Source organism: Saccostrea cucullata, unplaced genomic scaffold, assembly GCF_032062105.1.
Source record: "Saccostrea cucullata isolate Sc308-1 unplaced genomic scaffold, CSIRO_AGI_Scuc_v1 ctg121, whole genome shotgun sequence".
NCBI lineage: Eukaryota > Metazoa > Mollusca > Bivalvia > Ostreida > Ostreidae > Saccostrea > Saccostrea cuccullata.
In genome coordinates this window covers 61,440-84,170 of record NW_026928084.1, presented here as the reverse complement: position 1 = coordinate 84,170, position 22,731 = coordinate 61,440, and the positions used below count along the sequence as shown (strand labels likewise).

The window sequence follows — 22,731 nt, the reverse complement described above, 5'->3', positions numbered from 1 at the left end:
AATCAAATAATAATTAATGTAAAATACATGTATGTGTCACAAAATTGCCTGAAATTTCTTGATTAAATGACTATTAAACAGAATTGTTTAGTGTACTCGCTGGTATCAAAAGAATTCTTGCAAATTACGGTAAAAACTCCTCCTCAAGAATAACATTATCTTTTTCTTTTTCATAACATCTCATCGTCACTTTCTGCGTGAGCGAGTTTTTGTAGAACCTTTTTCTTTTTCTTTCTGCCCCCCTTTTTCTTCTGTACTTTGGACTCAAGGGGAGGTAACTTGGAGGGTATCGCCGAAGTTGGCAGAGTCTCGAAATCGTCCACTCTGCGCGCCTCCATGACTTCTCCTATGGGCTCAGGTCTTTTATCTAAATACGAGTATTCGTCATCGTCCGATTCATTATTCTCGTTCAGTTTTCGTAAGGTTCGTCTTTGAGGGATTTCGGGGAGGGGTCTTGAGATGGAGTCAGCATTCTGGCGAGATTTCTTGGAGGAGCGCTTCCTTTGAGATCTAAATCAAAAGTGAAAAATCATTTTGAGTTAAACACAAAAGAAGATGCATCATAAAAGGCGGAGTCAAGATCAAAAATTTAAAACCATTTAATAAAATCCAGATAATTTGGAATTCAGTTAATGTATAAGACTAACTGGTAAATTGTTTACCAATTACTTTGAATATAATTTGAATAAAATTAAAAATCTTTCAAACAATTTTCAAATACGTTTGTAGTTAACTGTTTTAAAGTGAGATAGGTACATTATACTTTAATAATTTGATAACATAACTTTTGCTTCAGACCTGCATATGGGTCAAAATTTAACCAAGCAAGTCTTGCCAACTTATTTGCTTGTATCCTCATATAATGGAGATTGATTCAATTTTTTTTTAAATTGAGTAACTCACGCATTTGACTTATTTAATGAAATATGACAAGAATTAAATGATTAATAATGAGATATGTCATATTAAATTTGTAAAATGCTGCAAATCATGATCAAAAGTATTATTTTTAATAAATACAAAGTTAAAAAATAAATTACAAGACAACTAGTGTAAAAAAAGATGAAAAAAAATGCAAATATTTATTTTATTTTTTTTTTAGAAACATATACTGTGTCTTAATTATTCCCATGAAATGAAGAAGGTTACTCATAAAATTTATTCTGTTATGATAATACACAAACTCGTTTATTTGTGTGTCGTTTTAAACTAAGAAGTTTGAGACCTCAAATTAAAGAACACAGTGGTCACAATCAACTTAAGAATTGGCCATGTTATTAATATGCATGTGTATTTATTGTTTGATTACGATCAATGTAATAGAACAATCCATTGCAAAATATGTGGTACTGTACATAAATACGTACGTCAAAAGATGCCCTAGAATTACAATGATGAAGAGAGAGATTAAAGATAATTGTATGTTAATTTACAGGAAGAATGTTTTTATTTTAAAGTTTTATTAAATTAAATCAAAATCAAATTGAATTGGTTATTTAATTAATTTAATTGTTTTGATTACAAAAAATAATTAATGCCTGAAAGAAATAAATATTGTGATATATTATACATCTGAGTGAATACTCATTGTACAAATGGTTTTTACAATGCAAGTAGATTTTCTTTGATTATAAATTTTATGAAACCTACTGGTAATTTTAATTATAATAATTAATAGAAAATTTATGATAAGGGGGTTGTAAACAAATCTCTCATAAATCAAATGTGTTTTTCATTAAAATATCATAAATTTTATATTAAAAGACAAAGCAAAGCATAAGTTTTAAGATAATAATTTAAGAAAATTTACAGTTAAAGTGAGAATATATAATAAATCTCATTAAATAGTGTGTCATAATGATATGATATATGTAATATATTAAAACACAAAGCAAAGCATAAGTCTTAAGGTTTATTAATGTTTTCTAGTTTCAGCACCATAAAAATTCATAATATTTTTTAGTTAAAATGAATAGTTCATTTTTAGTATATATTTCACTTTGTAATAGCTAAGATATATGACCATTTAATGTATTGTAAAGTTATTTCACTGTGCATGATTAAAAATTATGTTTTAGTAAGCCATAAATTGAGTAAATCATCAAGTTTAATCTTGTGAAATTTCACCTACATTTCACTAATACTCAGAAAGAGGGCTTCCCAAAGAAATATAGAGAATTATTAACTGGAATATTTAATATTTGCTGGAATCCTTTTGACATCAAAATCAATTAAAATCTTCATCAGTTAAGGTTCAAAATTAACTTTTATTGCAAAAGCTAAAACAGAAATAATATTATCAAATGGAAATCATTTTATGCATTTTTTTTACCTTGACATTTGACTTTTTGCCTTCAAAATCAATAAGGGGTTCTAAAAATATTGCAAAAGCTGAAGGACATTTAGACTTCTCATTCAAATTGAAAGTGTCAAAGACAGAAAGAATGATGGACAGACAAACTCAAATTTGATTCCCCAACTTTAAGCAAGATGTAAGAAAAAAATGTTTAATAGATATTTTTTACCCTTAATTAATGTGTACTGAATTGGCTCAATAATACAATTTCAACACTGTCTCCGATTATTCCCATTCAACCCCTTTCAGTAGTAAATGAATACATAAGTATATTCAATGCATGATTTAAATGGTCCCACTTTGACTGATATATTACTGAAATGACCTACTTTTCTGCTATTGTTGTGTATTAATAGGGTCTGGCTGTAAACTAGATATATATAATCTTAAAATTACTGACTAGAATTAGGGATTATACTAATTTATTATATTGATTGCTTTGTAGTGCACAGGTCTGACAAACAAAGATGTTATTGGTGTGGCCTTATAAATAATTTTATACCATTCCAATTCCCATTTCATGATTTTTTTTTTCTTCAATAAATGACAAATTTTTCAAACCTCGATCAATTTAATCTTTGATGTATTCGTTACAAATATGTAAAGCTAAATAAATGTATACTTTTATCTTTAAAAGTTTTCTTTTAGATTGATACTTGAAGTGAAATTGTCATAAGATTATAAATGTAATTACAAAAGATTATTGATTGCATGATATACATGTGTAGGCAAGCTCTTAAGCTTGATATTTACCCTCAGTTAAATTGGATTTAATGTAGAATATCAGATATAAACAAAACCAACTCTTTTAAATCTCGATATGTACCATGCAATTGCATGAATCCCATTGTCCTTCATGCACCCCCCTTTTTTTAAACTTCACTAGACTACTAAATTAAGCTCTAGCACAGTTAAATATATTAAGTGGCTGGAGGTAACACTCATATAGAAATGATTTGTACACTGTATAGTAATCTTTATTGCTTAAACTTTATAAAAATGTCCAATGAAAGAAATGGTGTCTCTACATCCAACCAATCAAATTTCATGATAATCCATTAAAAAGAAAACGCAAAACTAGCCCAGAACTCCATTATATGTAAGCTACAGATATGAAAACTAAGCATCTAGATTTAAATATATACCTAGTATTTTCCTCAATACTGAAATATAAATAGGAGGACTTATACATGCATGTAAATCCCTAGACAATAGCTAGCAGAACACGAATTAATATCAAAACTAATCAATACCCTAAAAAAAGTTAATCAGCAAGCAGCATATACTTTGTACAAGTGATATATCAAATAAATATCTAATCTATAATTCACTAATTATCACTACCAGGTAATTATCCTATGATATGGAATACCAAGCAGCACGTTTTATGCATGTGATATACCAAATAAATATCTATCAAACTGAGTACACACTATATAGATCATTAATTAATCTATGTTCTGGACTACCAAGCAGCACACTATCTTTATGTGGTTGGCATATACCACATAAATAAATATCTATTATATGTACTAATTATCACTAATTATCCTACATTCTGGATTTACTCCAGTTGAGATATCTTACCTAGATGACAGTGAGGCTCGCCTGGATAACTCCAGACTCTGAGTGCTGCGGACTCGCTCAGCCAGGTTGCTATCTCGGCGAGATAATGGACTGTAAGAACAAACATAAACAACACGTCTACTGTGTACAATATTTAAACAGCAAAACTCAGCTGGCTTATATATTTAAAGAAGGCATAAAATGTGTTGTTGTAATTCTAATTCATTACTGGATTGAAGTAATAATGTGCATATTGTGATGAAAATTCTGAAAAATTTATCTACTCATTCCAAATTTCACCAAAAAAAATATTTCTCGATGCAAACATTTTGAGTTTGACAGTATATTTTTCTAAAGTATATATTTTTATTGCTGACAATAAATTATTATAATTTCAGATTTTTGAATTTACATCATAAATTCATACAATTATAAATAATCTTTTGAGAACTTACGGCACTTCTTGTTGAGTCTGGGGTTTGAAGTTAGGATCATAGATTTCCTTCATGACAGCACTAATTTCAGCATCAGTTTTTTGTGGATACAAAAGATGGAGGACATCTACCAACTCTGTCTGGTCAAAGGAGCCCACACGCACCAAACCAGCGATGAACTTTAGCTCCTACAGCATGACAAAGATGGAATGTGACAAAAGAATACACTCCTTATCAAAATTAAAACTTATTTCTAAACCTTTTAAGTGCATTTGAATTATCAGAACGTATTGAACATAAAAAAACTTTTCTCCTAAATTCTTAAAATTGATGATTCCATTGACAGTTTTTGTGAACAAGTACCGTATTCATGACTTGAAATGAATCTATATTAAGAACAAAATCAAAAATTTTAAAGGTGGTTTACAATGAAAATATATCATAGATGTGTAATAATATTCAACCACAGATAACTGTAAAGAAAACTGTTATAAATGGTCACCCTGCACTGACCTCTTGTTGAGTTTCCTTGGCTTTCCTGATTTCAAATTGTCGTCGGACTTCCTCCAAGGTCTGGGCTATCTGTCTGTCCAGATTATTCCTATACAGAGACAGAAAAACAGACAACCTTACACTTTTGTCTATTGCTAAATGTTATATTTGAACACACCCCCCCCCCCCCCTTATAGCTGCCTATCAGGTACATGCAGTCATATTACTTGATATTGTTCAGAATGAGATATATTCACGTTAAAGATTAACACTTCTATTTTTCCCAACAGAAGTTTTGTAACTAGATATAAACCATTTACAGTTTAATTTAATGTGTTCATGAATAATTGTAAAAAAAAAAGCTCCACAGTTTATACTGCGTTAAAACAAGGTACAACTAAGGCCCTTCACTGCAAAGATATTTTTTAAACAGAAAAAACTCTAATGCCTGAATTTTTCCATCTCCATTGTATGTTTGTGAGCCAGTAATGCCCTCTTGATTTTCAGGGCTGTTTTGTTCTTTGCTGTAGACAACAGTTCGTCAATTTCTCTCTTGTGAGCTCGCATCATTATCTCTTCCTTCTGTTCTATCCTCTCCTTCAGTCGCTTACGTAATTCCTAAAATATAAAAGTCAAATTTTAGATATTGATCAATGTGCCTTTATATTTTTTAAATAATTTAAATTTACAATTTTTTTTACTTGCTATATAGAAGAATAAATTCAAAGTTAATCATAAATCCCATGTTTTTATTTATTTATTTTTTAAATTTGCCAACTTGTCTTTTGCTTTCCACCATGATTGTATTGCAATAAAAAAAAACACTGATTAGATTAAATGCATTAATCACATCTTACCTTCTCTTGTCGACTTCTTTGGCTGTCCAGCTTTTTGTGTAGCTGTTCTTGTTCCTGGAGCAATGAAAAGTTCAACTTTTGAGTCTTTTTCAATTTAAATGTCAAGCAAAATTAATCAAAACTTGTATTCAGCATGTGATCTTTCTAAACAATGTATATAAAAATCTAATAATATACTTGTTTGTGTCTCTCTAGAACCTTCTGACACTCCGGATCAGACAAAATGCCTCGTTCATTCAGTTCATCCATCAGATTTGATTTCAAGTTATTGATAGCTGCCTGCTGTTCATCAATAAGGGCCATCTGAAAGGATGCAAAAAAGAAATTGTAGAAACAAGCTTAATTCAGATTCAAGTTACAAGTTTTTATTTAAGACAAAGACCCCGACTGGGGTATATGAATACAAATAATACAACAAAATTATAACATATAATCAGGATTCTCATTCCATGAAAGGGAGGTAATTGAAGAAATTGTCTCCTTTAAGCCCAGTTGACATGGCTTACCTCCCTTGCTTTGGCTACTTGAAGTGCTGCCACCATGGCCCCTAGCTGCTCCTCTTGGTCTTTCAGGGCTAGTGCTCTTTCTTTCAACATTTCAATTTTCACCTTTTAATTCAAAATCATTATTTCATTATGAACTAGCGTAATTGATTTCTTCTAGCTAAATATCAATTTTGAATATGACAATACCATGAGTAAATACAAAAACTATACCAGTGAAAAAATACAAAAAAGAAATGTTTGGAGGCATAATCTGTAAAGCCTTAAAACAAAAGATTGGTTGATAAACAAATGAATTAAGAATAAAGATCCAGAAGAAAAATAATGATAAAGTAACATTTTAACAGACATACCATCTCCAGTTCATCATCAATGTTGAGTTTCTGGCCCTGGAGGACGGCCATTTTCTGATGAAACTGGTTCCTCATCAGCTCCAGCTTTTCTCTCTGGTTCTCGGGATCTGACTCCTCCCCATTATGTTCTATCTGTCTCATCTTTTTCTACATAAATTTTTTTTTTTTTTAATTATTAATTAAAAACATTTTTTTGTAATATTTGGATCAATTTCATTAATACATGTACATGTATTTTTTTTTTCTCGATAGAAGCCCTGTATCAGTTGAACGTCCATATCTTGAACCTTGATATCTCTAATTCCATGGATAAGGATAAGTGTTGGAAGTACCACTGTTTTTATTATGTGTATCTTAAACATAAATAGATATCTTGAATCTTTGGATATATGTTTTTTTTCTTGGCCCCATCAACATTTTTTTAAAATGAGATTTGTCAATAACTTTACTACTGTGTATGGCTAGACAAAGCCTATGTGATTTCTGGGGTGGACAGAATTATGCGCGGCTTGACAAACCTCGTACTCCAGTGACTGTTTCTTCTCTAATTTCTCCATCTGTAAAGCTCGCTTGGCAGCCAGTTTGTCTTCCAGGATTCTCTTCTGTCTCAGCTTGTTCAAAGTTAAACTGTAAATAAAAGTAAATGCACATTCATGATAATGAAGATTTCTTTTTCAAGGGATTGAATTTTACAAAGGTAGCATTCAGTAATGTTTTATGATTGTGTGCATAATTATAAATTTTAAAATTTCTGACCTGTTCTCAACTTTGACCATCTGTTTCTCGTGTTCTTTCATGATTCTGTCTCTCTCTTCCTCTGACATGGACATCTGACCACTCAACAACTTCCTGTCAACAAAAAGATTACTTTTAATTCTAATGCTCACCTTTTTCTTTTAAGTTTTAATATTTCTATTAAAAATTCTAACAAGCAAAAGAAAAAACCCATGAAATTCTACTTGTTTCCTAGGTTCACATGCACTTATCTTATTTAATTAAGAATAATTTTGTTGCCCTAAGTGCACCTGTACTTACTTGACAACCTCATCCTCCCGTTTCCTGATTTCCTCCTGTTCCACCTTTTCCTGTTCCTTCCTCTGTCTCCATTCCTCCTTAGCCTTGGCAAGCTTCTCCTACAAATAAAATAAAGAAAACATTGGTTACATGCTTGAATACTTTCTAATAAACAGATATCAATAATTCTACAGTGAAACCTGTTTAATCTGACACATTCATGCACTTGGAAACATTTTTTGTCAAAATAGACTGGGTATCTATAAGTACAAAGCATAAAGTCAATGGAAAATAGTAAGATTGGAGTAAATGAAGGGTCAGAATACACAGTGAAATGAATTGCACAAGTGTTGAATGAGACAGTTTTCGATGTAAGAATATTTCATACAACAGGGATAGCCTCCTATCAATATATTTGAAATTAATTTTAGAAATATCATTTTTACATGAAGAATAAAATATTGTAACAAATGGCAGAATGGCAGGGATTCCAGTCTGAAGGTATTACATGAAAGCAAGCTTTGCTTTGAACAGATTAGAGATTGACATAACAACAATTTTTAAGAGAATAAATTGAAAGGCTAAAGAATATGGGTGATTCTAACCTGAAGATTGGCCTTCTGTTTTTCCTGGGACCGTTTCTGTTGAGCCTGTAATCGGGCCACCTCCTCTTCATGCTGACTCAGCAGTTTATCATACTGGTCCATGGACACATTATCTGTAACATTACAAGGTAACTCATTTTATCAGATGATATGTGTAGAAAACGGTTTTGAAAAATATATGGGCTCCAGACTCTCACTTCTTCAGGTGTTTTGCAGAAAAAATTGTATGTTATTCTGATGTATTACAAGAGTAATTTTTTCTAATATCTATTTAAATTTTACAGTACAAGTGTAACAGGAGAGGAGAAAAATGCAGTAGACAAGATAAGAATTCGAACCTGGGGCCTCTGAATCTACGGTCATGTGCTCTACCGACTGAGCTATCTGGCCACCGGCAATCAAACCCATCTGACTGCCACATAAGCAATACAGTGTATTGGAGAATAAGACACAACTCAAATTCTTTTTATACAAACATAAAACTGCACACTTACTTATTTCACCTATCTTTTTAATCAAGTTCCTCTCAGCTTGAGTCATCTCGTCTTTAGCATGTTCAGTCAGCTGGTCATTGAGCTCGCGTAGCTGCTCGGCGTGATTTTCATCGATCTCGGACTCCTCTTCATTTATCTCATCTCGATGCTTGGCTTCCAGTTTGAGCTTTGTCTCAATGTACATGAGTGGATCTTACAAAGATAAATTTTAAGGGTCAACACATGTTCCCTAAGTACAATTAAACATGGTTATAGCTAACACATTTATACTGAATTTTCACTAAAAGTGAAATGATTTTCATTTCCTGTGTTTTGAACTTATTGAACCATTATAACCAGTTATGTTTATGAAATGAATCAAAATTGTTTATCAATGAAATTTTATTCTGTTATTCATGTTTCATATTACAACTGCTTTATGAACTCTTTAAGTCTGTAGAGTAAATGAGATTAAGTACAAATCTAACTTAACTTATTCTTTATATCATACCTATTGGTCCTTCTGTCTGGGTCTCCATAGTCTTCAAAACTTTATCCATCTCCCCCTTTTGCTCAGATTTCTTAAATATAAAGTCATATATACTATAAGTATATAAGTACACAATAAGTACAATATATACAATAAAATACATATTATCTATCTTTAGCATTTCAGTGCCCCCAATCTACTGAAACTGAAGTGCAGGCATTGCTAACAAAGGTGCAAAAAACAACAAAATAAAAGCATTTTTCAAATCTAAATTATTTGTTTACAATAAAACATGTCTAGCATTTTTTATAAAAAAGTCAATTATTTAACATTTCAGACCCCCTGTACTATTGCAATTATTGATATGCAGGACTTGTCTACATATTTTTTAAGTTGATCAATACATGTAGCTAGTCTTAGAGAATTTCACATGCTAGCAAAATGAAATACATGAACATGCTTATACTATGAAAATTCAAATATTATTATTTGATAATTGTGAGCTCACCATCTGGTTCAGTTTTTTCCGCTTCATTTCTCCGAGACGTTTAGACAGCGCCGTCTCTTGTTTCTGTCTGTCTTTGTCGAGTTTATCCTTTAAGGCCACCATGTCTGCCTTGGCTGAGGCAATCAACTCTGCTGCCTCATCAGGAGTCAGGCCCCCTACCCTGTCATTCAAATTTTAAAAATTAGTAAACATGTCAGGTCCCTAGCTAGCTGTCATCAAAATTTAGCAACAGTTGCGAATCATATGGCAATTGTCGCTATAGCACAACCAACTGATAGGTTCAACTTTGTATCTTGTGCTTGAAAATTTGCATTAAAAATTGCCACATGGTTGAGACTTACTTTTTGGACTTAGCTTTGTTCACAAGTTCTATTTGATGACTGGCCATTGTGTTCAACACATCACTTTCATCATCTTCTTGTTGTTCCTAATATCAAAGATAAAAACAATTTAACATCCATAAGAAACAAATTCATCATACATTTTGGTTTGTTTATACATGTATGTGGTTTAACGTCTCTCTCAAATTTTTCACTCATATGGAGACGCCACCACTTGCCGGTGCGAATTTTGCCCTATGCTCGGCACTTACAGCCATATGCATAGAGCAAGGATGGATCTTTATGTGATAGCACCTACTGCAACTTGGGACCTCGGTTTCATACAATTTGGTAAATATTTCACATTTCTTTCTTGTGTACAAATGCATAGATACATAATAGTCAGAAACCTACCTCCAGTTTAGCCATGGCCTTCCGTTTCTCTAACTTCTCCTCCAGTATAAACCTCTGTCTGGCCACTTCCTCATCATATCTCCTCTCCAGCTCGCTCTGAATCTTGCGGTGTTCCTCTAACAGCCAATCAGCTTTCTCTCCCACCAGGTGGCCCTGCTGCATGACGTCCTCCAACAGGTCCTGTTCTATCTCCTTCATGCCCATCCTCCTCCTCACAGCGAATTCCTGTCAACGACAAAATCAACATTACATATATATAACACAAAAAACAAGCTTCTTCTTAATGTAGCGAATTCCTATCAACGACAAAATCAACATTACATATAACACAAAAAAACAAGCTTTTCCTAAGAGCAAATTTCTGTCAACGATAAAATAAAATTAAAATACTTTAAAACAAGCTTCTTCTCACAGCAAATTCCTTTTAATGACATAATCAACATTACATAGCTAAAAAAAACAAGCTTGTCTTCACAACAAGTTCCTGTCAACGACGAAAAAAATCAACATTTTATTACTCAAAATATCAAACAAGCTTCTCGCAGCAAATTTCTGCCAATGACAAAATCAACATCTATGTAATAAAGGCATTGAAGACAGACCTTCCTAAAATATTCTGTTGTGTTTGATTTAGATTAATAAGGATTAACTTTATTGAGGACAGACCTCATTGAGGTATTTTGTTGTGTATGACTAAGACAGAATAATGATTAACACTTCACTGAGGACAGACCTTCCTGAAATGTTCTGTTTAATTCAGAGGGAGGATTAATTTTTATAAGGAGACTGAGGACAGACCTTCCTGAAGTTTATATACTGTTGTATTTGATTTGGATAGAATGAGATCATTAACTTCATTGAGAACAGATCTTCCTGAGGTTTTCTGCTGTGTTTGATTTAGATAAAATGAGGATTAATTTTACTGAGGACAGACCTTTCTGAGGTTTTCTGTTGTGTGTGATTTAGATAGAATGAGGATTAATTTTTTTGAGGACATTGAGGAAGGACCTTCCTGAGGTTTTCTGTTTTGTCTCATTTGTATAGAATGAGGTTTAATTTTTATGAGGACATTAAGTCCAGACCTTCCTGAGGTTTTTTGTTTTGTTTGATTTAGACAGAATGAGGATTGATTTTTATGAGGACAGATATTCCTGAGGTTTTCTGTAGTGTTTGATTTAGATCGAATGAGGATTAATTTTTTATGAGGACAGACCTTCCTGAGGTTTTCGGTCTCCTCGTCTTGCTCAAGTTTGAGGAGGAATTCTTGCTCGTCCAGTTCTGTCTGGTGCTCCTTGTCCATCATGTCCAGTAACTGCTGTCTCTCCTGTCCATAAAAAAACATTTCAGTTTCAATGAGATACAATAATCATTATGTGTGATAGCAAATACATGTGCAAGTAAAAATAGAAAACAACTAGAAACGATCTCGTTGCGAGCAACGAGTAGGTCTTCCGTCCGATTCCGAAAAATAACCCATAAAATCGAGCTAAAAATGGATTAAACATACTTTGGACACACTGGTAATTGAAACAGGTCACTAGCGTGAAAATCCAATACGCTTATCGATTACGCTATTGAACAACTACTCTTACTTCACTTGTATGTACATATATTTCTGCAACAGTTAATCTGTCTTGGAATTATGAAAGGAGGGTCACGATTCATAATTTCGCGCCAAACGCAAGGAGTAAATCTTAGCGAATTTCTCTTGGAATGTTCATTTAAATAGGTGAGATAGCTTCAATCAAATAACAAAAGAGCGTTCTTATCGCCTAAATTTTGAGGTGTGGAAAGTATATTTAACACATACATGTAACATATCGTATATAGGCAAATAACACTAAAGCAGTGAAACAGCTATGAATGGTTAATTTTTCAATTTTCAATCACGAAAGTTGACCATTCTGATTACTTACACTTTCATAAAAAAGGTGGTATGTTTCACCGAAAAAAAATGCCTCGATCGCCCTACGAGGGTCAAGGAATAAGATTCCATTATGTTCAATAACTTGCATTGAGAAAATAAAATGTTTATATAGGTCAATTAAACGGTCTTTGAAAAATTGTTATCTTTAAAAATAAAATATTTTCTTATTGTAACAGTTGTCCTTTCTGTTAATTTAATATGACACAAGTGTGCATGGGAAAACAGTGGTCACGTTTTGTACTTACTACATGTATACGAGGGTCATTCAAAAAATGCGTAGACAATGCTTCTCATCGTCATATGATTATTACAAGATTATAGATCAACACCTTTTCGTAAACATAAACATTTATTTTGTCGAAGTGTGAAGTTTCATTCCATTTGATTAAACAGAACTCACGTTAGCCAAAATTAAAAGCAACATGTTTTGTTACCACGGAGCACGGTTAACCAATATTGTAACGTCAAAAACAACGCTGAGCAAGTTTGTAAAAGTAGACACATTTTTGTTATTTCAAACACGGTTTGTTGCGTCTTCTCCATTCTCCACAATACTTAACACCTGGTTTGCTATCAATTGTACAGATATAGCTTGAATTAGAATGATATTGTTTTCAAATTCTTTGATTTACCATGCAACTTTATTATTTCTGCAACATTGAAGCACACATCACGTTCAATAACGTGCCTAACTATTTTGACAATATTTTTAACTTTAACCTGTTTCTTTGCAGACAATCCATCGTCCGATTCCAACTCGCTACCACTCAATTATTGTATTTTCAACTTAATACAAATACACAGATTTTTTTCATACAGATCCTGATTTATAAGGATTTTTTAAGCTTGTAGAAAAAGTTTCCCGAATGTAAAGTCTAATTTTATTGCTACTTGCTGCTCCGTGACGTCCTCCAACGTCATGGTTTTTTGCCTTTTTTAATCAAGTCCATATGTATTTAGAAGCTGATATCTTTTAAATGGAACGAGATATTACATAACCTGATTTCATTTTAATTAATACAGCAATACTTAATTTAAACATGTAAATTTTATTTCGTTTCAGCTCCATTTATTAGAGGTAAAGCTGTAAATACTATAAAGTGAAAATTAGAAAATTACTCAATTTTGACGGTGCTCTGTGACCCATTTTTGCTGTTCTAAATCCTTGGTAATTTTAATAAATATTAGGATACATTCCAATTTTTTTTCTCAAATTATTTGAATCTATTGTTAAAATATTTGTACCAAATTTGGACATAATATGACGTTAAATAAAAAAGCTAGGACAAAAGTCTACGAACTTTTTGAATGACCCTCGTATATATTGTTTCTTGAAAAACTATTAATTATAACTATGATTTAAGCTATGTGTTACCGTGATGCAAAACAAAAGATGTAGATATTGTACTTCATTTGCTACTTTGAGAAACAACCAAAACCAATTAAAGAAGACTTGTAAGGAGACCTTGGATTATAAATGTAGTTTGACACAGAATTGCAACGAAACTAAGAGGTGACAATCCAAGTATCCCTACACATTTCATTGCTCCTTATGTTACTTTCGTTCAAGCAAACGCTCGGCTGCCTCTGTAAACCCCTATTGCGAAATGTCAGAATTGACAGAAACAGCCGCCATTTTGGTCCCGCTTCAGATTTTTGAATGTTAATATCTCGAGTTTGAATTTATCAATTTACAAACAAATTATATATTCAGCATAATAAGAAATGTTTCTATCAACCATAGTAATATATTTTGAAAATATTGAAAAACAAAAAAGTTTTAAAAATTCGACTTTTTAAATTTGCATGCCATTACGACAGGAAGTGGAGACGACGTACAAATGATCGCGTCTTGGATAGTACTTATCACGATCTATAATCCCTGAAAGTTTCACAGTGATATCTTTTACCGTTCTTTAGATTATCCGCGAACAAAATGTCATTTTAAAATCAGGAAATTGTCCGTAACTTGGCACCAGAAAGGAATTTCCAAAAAATCTCCAGGATATAATAACTTCAGATAGCAATTAACACATTGTTCCTGCATATTTCACAAAAATCCATCCAGTAGTCTTCGAGAAATCACGTGCACAAAATTTGATGGTCTGAAAAATAATGATTATAACGAGCTCAGGCGAGCTTCAACGCCTTTTGCGCTGGAAAGATATAGACTCAAAAAAGCAATTTAGCAATCCTTCCTCTACGTTCACTGAAAATCTCAAGTCAATATCTTCATTCGTTTTTTACTGATTGCCAGGACAAGCTGACCCTCTTAAAATCAGTAAATCGTCCATATCTCACGACCGGAAGTGACGACGTACTTATAAAAAATTTCCAATAAGGTTCAGACCAATATCTATCAGATCTGAAAGTTTCATGAAAATCGACCAAGCCGTTTCCGAGAACTCGCGTGCACAAAAATCGGTAAGAAAAAAAAAAAAAATAATAATAATAGGGAAAAAGAAACCGAACAAAAACAATAAGGTCTTCCGTTGGAAACGGAAGACCTTAATTACACATGATATGACAATATCATGTTATAATCATTACAATATGTTCAAACATAACAAAAATAACCAAAGCATGCAATAGCCATTACATCCAATAATTTTTTTTTTATAAAACCATCTTGTTACATGTAATAGACTTACATTGTCACCCAGATCTGCGATATCACTGACAAGTTTCTTCTTCTCATCCCTTTGTTTCTGCAGTGTCCTGGACAATTTGGCCTGCAACACAAAAATGGCAAATGTATAATTTCTGCAAGGCTGTACTAGATAAAGCTCTTGTAAAATGGTTTATCTTGTAAGTTTTACTCACAACTTCTCTATAATATCTATACAAGTGCACAGGCAAACATAAGGCAGGGAATACCCTTTGCTTTTCTTGAAGACAACTTTCATTTAGACTCATTTTCCCCCTTGTTCCCATCAAATTCTCACAAGTACCTTATTCTTCGCCGCCAGCTTCTTTCTGAGTTTCTTGTTCTGTCGCTGAAATTCGTCGTCCAGGTTAGCATCCAACAGTAGCCGACGCTGCTTGGCGTTTTTGTCGGCGGCTTCGTACACCTGCGGGCCAATGTCTCTGTTATGGATCAGGCCTCGTATCAACATGGCCGTCACCTTCAAGGAAGCGTCTGTTCTCTGGGTCTCAATGTCGGTGTCTGCCTTCACGGTACACAAAATGTCCAAGCTACAAATCAAAGCACTCAAATTTAAAAATAGCCATTACCATATGTTTAGGTAATTTATGAGTTGTTATTTACTAATTTGTTTTTATCCATTCCTCATTTTGTTCTAAAATAAAGTCTTTCTGTCACTTAAGGGGGAGGAAAGAAGTCTATTGTTCATAAATCAAAAAATGGTCCGAGTTTTTTTTAAGGTGTTATCTTCTTGGACCTGAACACTTTCAGGGAATTTTCATTCTAATAATACTGTAATTTCAAAATTCATTAATTAGTAACACTTGGCATCATACTTGTATGGTTCTGTTTTCTTTTTTTACCCATTTAACTTAAAAAACAACAGGGAGCTATTGACGAGTGTTTAGTTGTCACTAGTTTGACACCCCCACCCCTCTCCCTCCCCCTACTTTTCTTACTTGTCTAGTTCTCTGAAACGTTTCAGTTTATCTTTGACAACCAGGACTTCAACAATGGAATCCTCTTCTTTGATATTACTGGAGAAAAAAAAAATTAGAAATACAGAATTATTTCAAAATTATCAAATAGATAATGATGATCTATATAATTATGGTAATACATGTACTAAGATCTAACACTGATATATATGAGCACCAATTCAGAATGGTACATTTTTGAGCACTTTAAGAATTTTATTGTAATTTTAGTCCTATAGCTTTGGATATTCTCAGACTGGCCGTGCTTCTTACCTGAAGTCAGTAATTGTGTGGCCTGTCTTGTCTGCATCTCTGTCGTCCATCAGGATTGTTTTGCCTCTGGTTGACAACCTTAGGTTTGTCTGCAAAAGATCATGGCATCATTCATATAAATACCATTTCTTTAAATTCCCTGTAACTGGTACTACACGTACATTGTTATTAACTTGTATGTCCATCTTTATAATCATGGCTAAACTCTGATATCTTGAATACGGTTATATCAAATATCATGGATGTGTCAAGTGATTTGGAAGTCCCAAACATTTATTCTTTAAGTATTTTCCCTTTAATAATTCTCAAATCCGCTGAAATCTTGAACTTTTTTACTTGAGTTTAAGATAATATAGTTTGACTGTATTAAAAAATCTTTTCAGTTAGATATGAAATTAAAGTAGAAGACAATGGCACATTACATACCTGTGTAAAGCTTTGGTTTTTCACAGATCGCTTTCGTTTTATCGTCAGAAACAAACAAACAGCTCCAATCACCAAAGCAATGCCGAGGAAAAAAGCCACGAAAAACATCAGGGCTGTAAAACCATGCTGGTACAATATCTAAAACACCACAAAATATAACATCCGAGTTCTTTAAGGAATGAAGCTTATTTCAACTTATGTTATCCGATATAACATAACTTGGGGCAGTTTACGCTTTATAAACCGCGAAGCGGTTTATAAGAAAGCAAATTTTTGTTATATCGTAACATAATTGATTTATTCCTTATAATTTAATTTCAGGGTAGACAATAAGACAATATTTCTTCCGGAAAAAAGGTTTAAAATTGAGTGTTATTTTAAAATTAACGTCAAGCGGAGTAATACGTTTTTGACGTAACTCATTGTGACGTAGGCAAGTTATGTTATACAAAATGGATAAAACCGTTTAACCAATCAAATGAAGTGTTACAACTTAAATTAAATTATTTGTATAGAGCTCTCAAATTATGTCAAATGATTTTTTATTAATTAGAAACTTCTAACAGAATTTTGGTTAAATCAGATGTCTTGTCTTCATTATCTATATATACTTACATTTTTTTCCACTTCTCGGATGCCATGGACACACATAGCTAAGCTGATTGGTCCAACACTTGATGTCAGGATGCTCTAGAAAAACAAGAGAAAAAAACAGAGATGATTTAATTTTTACAAATTAATAATAGGATCTTCCATCCAGTAGAAATGTGTCAATAGATAAAATTTGCAAAAGGTTAAAGTTCATAACTATCAGATTTTTAAGGTCTTTTGACCTTGAGGGTAGTTGAATCACATTTGCAGAATTTGAATATAATAAGCATTTACAGTAAAACTTGGTTATAACAAAGTCACTGGGACCTATGAATCAAATTACTTTGCTATATCCGTAATTTGTTATATCCATATAAGGAATTCCTTCAATCTATATAGTTAGGGATCCAAGATAACTTAAGTATATTCGTGAATTTGCAATATCCGTGTTCGTACTAAACAAGTTTTTACTGTATTCACTACATTGTATTGCTTGTATGAAAATATGGCATTTTGATTGAATTTATAGTTAAAGACCCAAATACATGTACGAGGGGTGTTAGAAAAGTTCGCGGACACATTGAATTGCAGAAAATCTATTGTGTACTGTGAAGTATGATCTATGTCTGAATGAATTCCTACATTTTGTTTATTTGTATGTAAAAAATCAGGTCCATATAATAAAATCTTAAAATTTTACAACTATTTTTACTATGGGGTTATGGGATTCACGGAGCAATCACTTGACGTAAGCGACGTGACAACCAGATTTCAACCCTTTAAGCTTTGTCGCAGTTCTATAAATCTTTCATTTCTACAGATTTTTCTTATCTTTTTTCTATTTTAAATTGAATATCTTTATCAAGAAATATTACTTTTCTACTATAATGTCTTTTGTATTGTTTTGGATATTATTGAGATCTTGAAAAATAAAAAAAAGTCTATGCAGTCAATCGATCAGGTATGGAAACTATGCAAAACCATAGGCCCAATGCAACGTCCATGCGATAGAGGGGTATTGAAATATCGATGGAGTTAATCATTCAAAATGTTACTCTTTCCATTCTTATGAAGCTACAACCATTTGAAAACTTGTTCTTTGTATGTGTAGTATATTACCGGCAGCATCTTGAATATTTCAATCTCTTTTTAGACATTTTCCTGTCTGTACACATAATTTTTAAGTAGTGCAGTGCTCCATTACGCTCAATGACGTTCCGATTTTTGGCTGTGTTTTTACGCGTTGATCATTTATTAACGGCTATAAAACAGTCATATACCATCCAATTTTATTCAAAATTTCTCCTGGTGACGTTTCCTGCATACTTTAGCGGCAGGTAAAATATCACAACTCTCTTGGCACCACAATTGTGCAATTTTTAATTTTAATAAAGAGTCTTTGTGATGTAAACGTGCCAAAATGTAGCATGCTCCGTGAAGCAAGATTTATCAAAATAAAAATGCCGTATATTTTTCAATAAATACCGGAAAGCACCAAATTCTCGTATATTTATTGGAAGAAAGCTCAAGATTATATCTGGAAAGTTTGACCAGTTTCGTGGAAATAGGGCGCTCACAATAGAACTTGTCCGCGAACTTTTCTAACACCCCTCGTACATGTATCATGATTAATTAACACTAGTTATTATTGTCTTAGTGAATGTAGTTAAGAATATATGTCAAAGATTTTCATCATCACTAGATAAATTAAATATGGAAGAAGAAAGAAATCTTACAGGGTAGGTGAAAGTCAGCTGGCCAGTGTAAATGTTGTCTCCAGCCTGCAGGTTTTCTCCATTTGTTCCAGAGGGGGTTGCAACAAAGCTCAAAAACTTCTCCTGTCCCGCTGTCGAATAAAGCAAGAAATGGGAAGGCTCATAAGATAGATCTATGTTAACTTTATATAATTTTGTTCGCAGCGCAGTTAAGGTTAAAGTAAGGAGGCGGGGCCTAATTGGTACGGGAAATCTTTACTATGACGTCAAAGATAATATAAGGTCTTCAAAATACCACAAAATGAAATTATTTGCTATTTCAAATAGCTGGATAGCTGTATACTACTTACAAACTTACTATTACATGCAGTTTTGTTGTTTGTTAAATCCCACACAACAATATATAAACGATGCATCGATCGCAATGCACTTGTCAATGTGACGTCATCTCGCAAAAATGACGCAGTTTGTACACAGTGAGAGGCTGATCAAGTCACATTTTGTACAATGAAAAATGTCTTTTGTTCTCAAATAAAATATTATTTGCAATTAAATAAAAGGCCATTAACTTCGATGCGATATCTATTTTAGTATTTTATTTATAAACTGTCCGTACATTATCCATACAAGTGATACTGTCGTGTGTTTGTATTCAGATTCATTGAAATAGTAATAGAAGGGTCCTAATAAATCGATTTATTGCAAGGGCATACCCTCAATGTATCTTGTCAAGTTTTTACACATAAACTCAGGAAGCATTAAGATATTTGAAAAGTGCTGCGAACCTCATGAAATCTTGCAAATAAATTAATCATAGCTATATTTAATGTAGTTGACCAGCAAAATATTCAACCTGCCGTCCAACAAATTAAATTTTAGCAATTAAAAAAGGGAATATATATAGGTTCGCAGCACTTTTCACAAACTACATAAAGTGTTGAAAAGGATTATAAATTAAACTAAGATTTTTAACTTGGTTATACCCTTGCAATATTGGAATTTATAGATGACCTCTAAACTGCAAGTATAATTATTGCTAAAATCATGTGACGTCGACATCACGTGACAAGCCTAAATGAAAAATTTAAATGTCCCCAACATGTAGATTTAAACCACATTACATTTTTTTTTACATCAGGGAAGTCCTAAAAAGAATCTCCCATCCTAATAAAGTATGTACAGTGTATTTTTTATCTTAAAAAATCGCCGATATTTCCATTTGTAACCTTAACTGTGCTGCGTTTATTATAATTTACCTGTTCAAAACAAGTTTATCTATAACCCTGCATAAATTTCTACTCATCTGCAATTTAATTTTGATGAAAAATTTCTTCCTATAGTTCCACTGAGGTATACTTATAGTACGGAAGTTGTACAGTTGAACTTTGATATCTTGTATACTGATATCTCATATACCATCGATATATCATAGTAAGTTGGAAGTCCCAACCCCTTATTCTTTTTGTATTTAACTCTGGATATCTGATATCCTTGGATATTTTCAATGGAAGTTTTTTTTTTCTTCTCTGTCCCATTGAGAAAAAGATAACAATGTCTGACTGGATATCTGATATCTTTTATATTTTCAATGGAAGTGGAAGTTTTTTTTTTCCTCTGTCCCATTCGAGTTCAAGAAAACAAGGCCTGACTGTACCTGAAAATTCCCCTTATTCTTTTTGTATTTTACTCTGGATATCTTATATCCTTGGATATTTTCAATGGAAGTTTTTTTTCTCTCTCTCTCTCTCACTTGAAAACAAGACCTGAATGTGCCTGAAATTCCTATACCTGAAAGGTTACCCGGACTCCACTTGAACTCCACTTGACCAGAAATAGGCACAATCTCAGTATTCACTGATGTGTTGACAGCCATTGTAGAGTAAGGAGAAAACATTCCATTACTGAGGTCAAACTCCACTGTTACATCTGCAGCAGGTATGGTGCCTGTGTTGATGATCACCATGGAAACCAGTACAGTATCTGGTGATGTTGTTGCACTGTTCAGCTGTCAGTAGAAAATAAAATTAATAGATGCTGCCTTTTTTCAAATCATTTAAGATTAATATTTTTTTTTTAGCTTTCTAGGGACATATGTAATAACAGTGTTATCCCCCATTACAGAGCTATGAAGTGGAATACTAGTAAGTATTTTTAAAAATTATTTCAACTGAAATATAAAATTCTAATTCTAAAAATTAGAATTATTACAATGTTAATTTCATGGCTTTTCTCGTTATTATTTGACTCAAAACTATGTTTCCCATGGAAAAGGACTTAAAAAGGCTCAGCGTGTAAATGGATCTCATTCAGTATATATTACTTACTGTAACTTCAGTCAAATACTTAAAACATTTTATAAATAAACTTACCTCCCATCTCTGTATGACTTTGAGCAGAGGAAGTGTGTTTACAGTCGCTCCAGTGGAATTCACTTTCCATTCAGTGAAATCCATCACTAAGCCAGCCACATTGGGCTTACCAGTGAAAAAGGAGGATGTATTCACATTTGCAGGAATTACAGATGTGTTTTCTGCATATGTATGCAGCTGAAAAGTTTGCAAAAAATCAAATGAAGATTCAAATTATTCTTTAAGAATAATATTAAAGTCCATTTATTGGGAATTAAGTATTGTTCAGATGAGTTTAACATAAGTTAACAGATATATTATTACTCTTCACTTTTAAAAGGTTGATTTATGTTTAAATACACTGCATTATAAGATTAACAAAACATACATTGTAATAATATGCATAATCATCAGCTGTAGTGACGTTAATATCTTCCACGTAGAGTTCCGTCAAATCAGACACTGTAAATGTCTGACAGGTCACCAGTAGGGAGAGCTGCACAACAGCATACAGCAACATCTTGTTTTCACTGAAAAGAAATGTTGAGAATATGAATTTCAAAGTTTGTAGATGTGTAACAGACAGTATACATGTATAGGGAACTTGTATGCCTCACTAGAGAGCTGGCTTATGTAGTAATGTGGTGGAGTCTCTCTCTATTTCAGGCAAGCTAAGCAATGGTGTGTCTGTATAATACCATTGGATGGGTGACCACTTCATGTTAAAGTAAACTACATATGTACAGTTTATATAAATCCTTCATTTATCTATTTAAACATTGAGTGAGCTCAAAGCACTGCTCTCACTGTGAGATCTAATTAAGACAATCCCTAAGCAAGGAGTACTTGACATGCATTAATTCAAATGTCTGATTTTTTTCGTCTCCTGAAGTTACCTCTGAATAAAAAATGCAGACTATTTTTTCCTTAACTGTACTGTACTTTGGCTAATGTTTAACATGTTCAATGTTAGGAAATAATAACCCAATGCCATGGTACAGTTATATATGCTCTTCGTTAATGTTTGCCTTTTTGAGATAGTTAAGGAAAAGCCATCAATTAAAAATGTAGGTTGGAAACACTGTTGGTTGTCTGAATCCAGGTATTAAGAAATATATTACATGTATTTATTTTTTCATTCATTTATTTTCTTTAAATTACCTTATCCATAATAGTTATACCAAAAACTATATTAAAATGAGTAGTTCATCAAACATGAAGAACATGCAGGACTTTTCAAAGCCTTAACGATACCTGTCAATGTATTTAAATCACTGCAATCTGTCCATCTTTCAAAATTTTCGGCGATCAGGCAGGTGCGATCATGTTTAGAATAGCAACGGAAGTAAATAATGTTTGCATAATAATCGAATCGATTCGGCTCAAGCAATAACCGGGAACACTCATGGATTTCCGCTGCTTTTTCTTTTAAATTCTTAAAATAA

At 32.6% G+C, this 22,731-nt stretch overlaps 1 protein-coding gene across 2 annotated transcripts; it reads right to left on the bottom strand.

Annotated features, from left to right (window-relative positions):
• Positions 1 to 35: 35 nt before the first annotated feature.
• LOC134276357 (trichohyalin-like) lies at positions 36 to 22,625 on the bottom strand. Of its 2 annotated transcripts, XM_062758617.1 has the most exons (31): positions 22,541 to 22,625; positions 21,675 to 21,816; positions 21,308 to 21,484; positions 20,727 to 20,943; positions 18,960 to 19,069; positions 17,248 to 17,322; positions 16,633 to 16,770; positions 16,207 to 16,295; positions 15,916 to 15,993; positions 15,264 to 15,507; positions 14,964 to 15,044; positions 11,599 to 11,709; positions 10,386 to 10,610; positions 9,993 to 10,078; positions 9,652 to 9,811; positions 9,165 to 9,234; positions 8,675 to 8,866; positions 8,181 to 8,293; positions 7,597 to 7,694; positions 7,318 to 7,410; positions 7,080 to 7,188; positions 6,562 to 6,708; positions 6,212 to 6,313; positions 5,883 to 6,008; positions 5,706 to 5,759; positions 5,297 to 5,466; positions 4,870 to 4,957; positions 4,378 to 4,544; positions 3,944 to 4,033; positions 3,502 to 3,519; positions 36 to 510 (listed from the first exon to the last, which is right to left on the bottom strand). In XM_062758617.1, the coding sequence occupies exons 2-31, from the start codon at positions 21,804 to 21,806 to the stop codon at positions 171 to 173; spliced, it is 3,900 nt and encodes a 1,299-aa protein (XP_062614601.1). In that variant the 5' UTR covers positions 21,807 to 21,816; positions 22,541 to 22,625; the 3' UTR covers positions 36 to 170. The 2 variants fall into 2 exon arrangements, with proteins under 2 accessions (XP_062614601.1, XP_062614602.1); XM_062758618.1 differs by lacking the exon at positions 3,502 to 3,519.
• Between the last annotated feature and the right edge of the window lie 106 nt (positions 22,626 to 22,731).

Coding starts and splice junctions, on each gene's coding strand:
- LOC134276357 (XM_062758617.1), bottom strand. CDS start 21,806: ATGTTGCTGTATGCTGTTGTGCAGCTCTCCCTACTGGTGACCTGTCAG. Junction 10,079..10,385: donor AGGCCATGGCTAAACTGGAG/GTAGGTTTCTGA, acceptor CTTTGATATTAG/GAACAACAAGAAGATGATGA. Junction 4,545..4,869: donor CCAAGGAAACTCAACAAGAG/GTCAGTGCAGGG, acceptor GTCATGCTGTAG/GAGCTAAAGTTCATCGCTGG.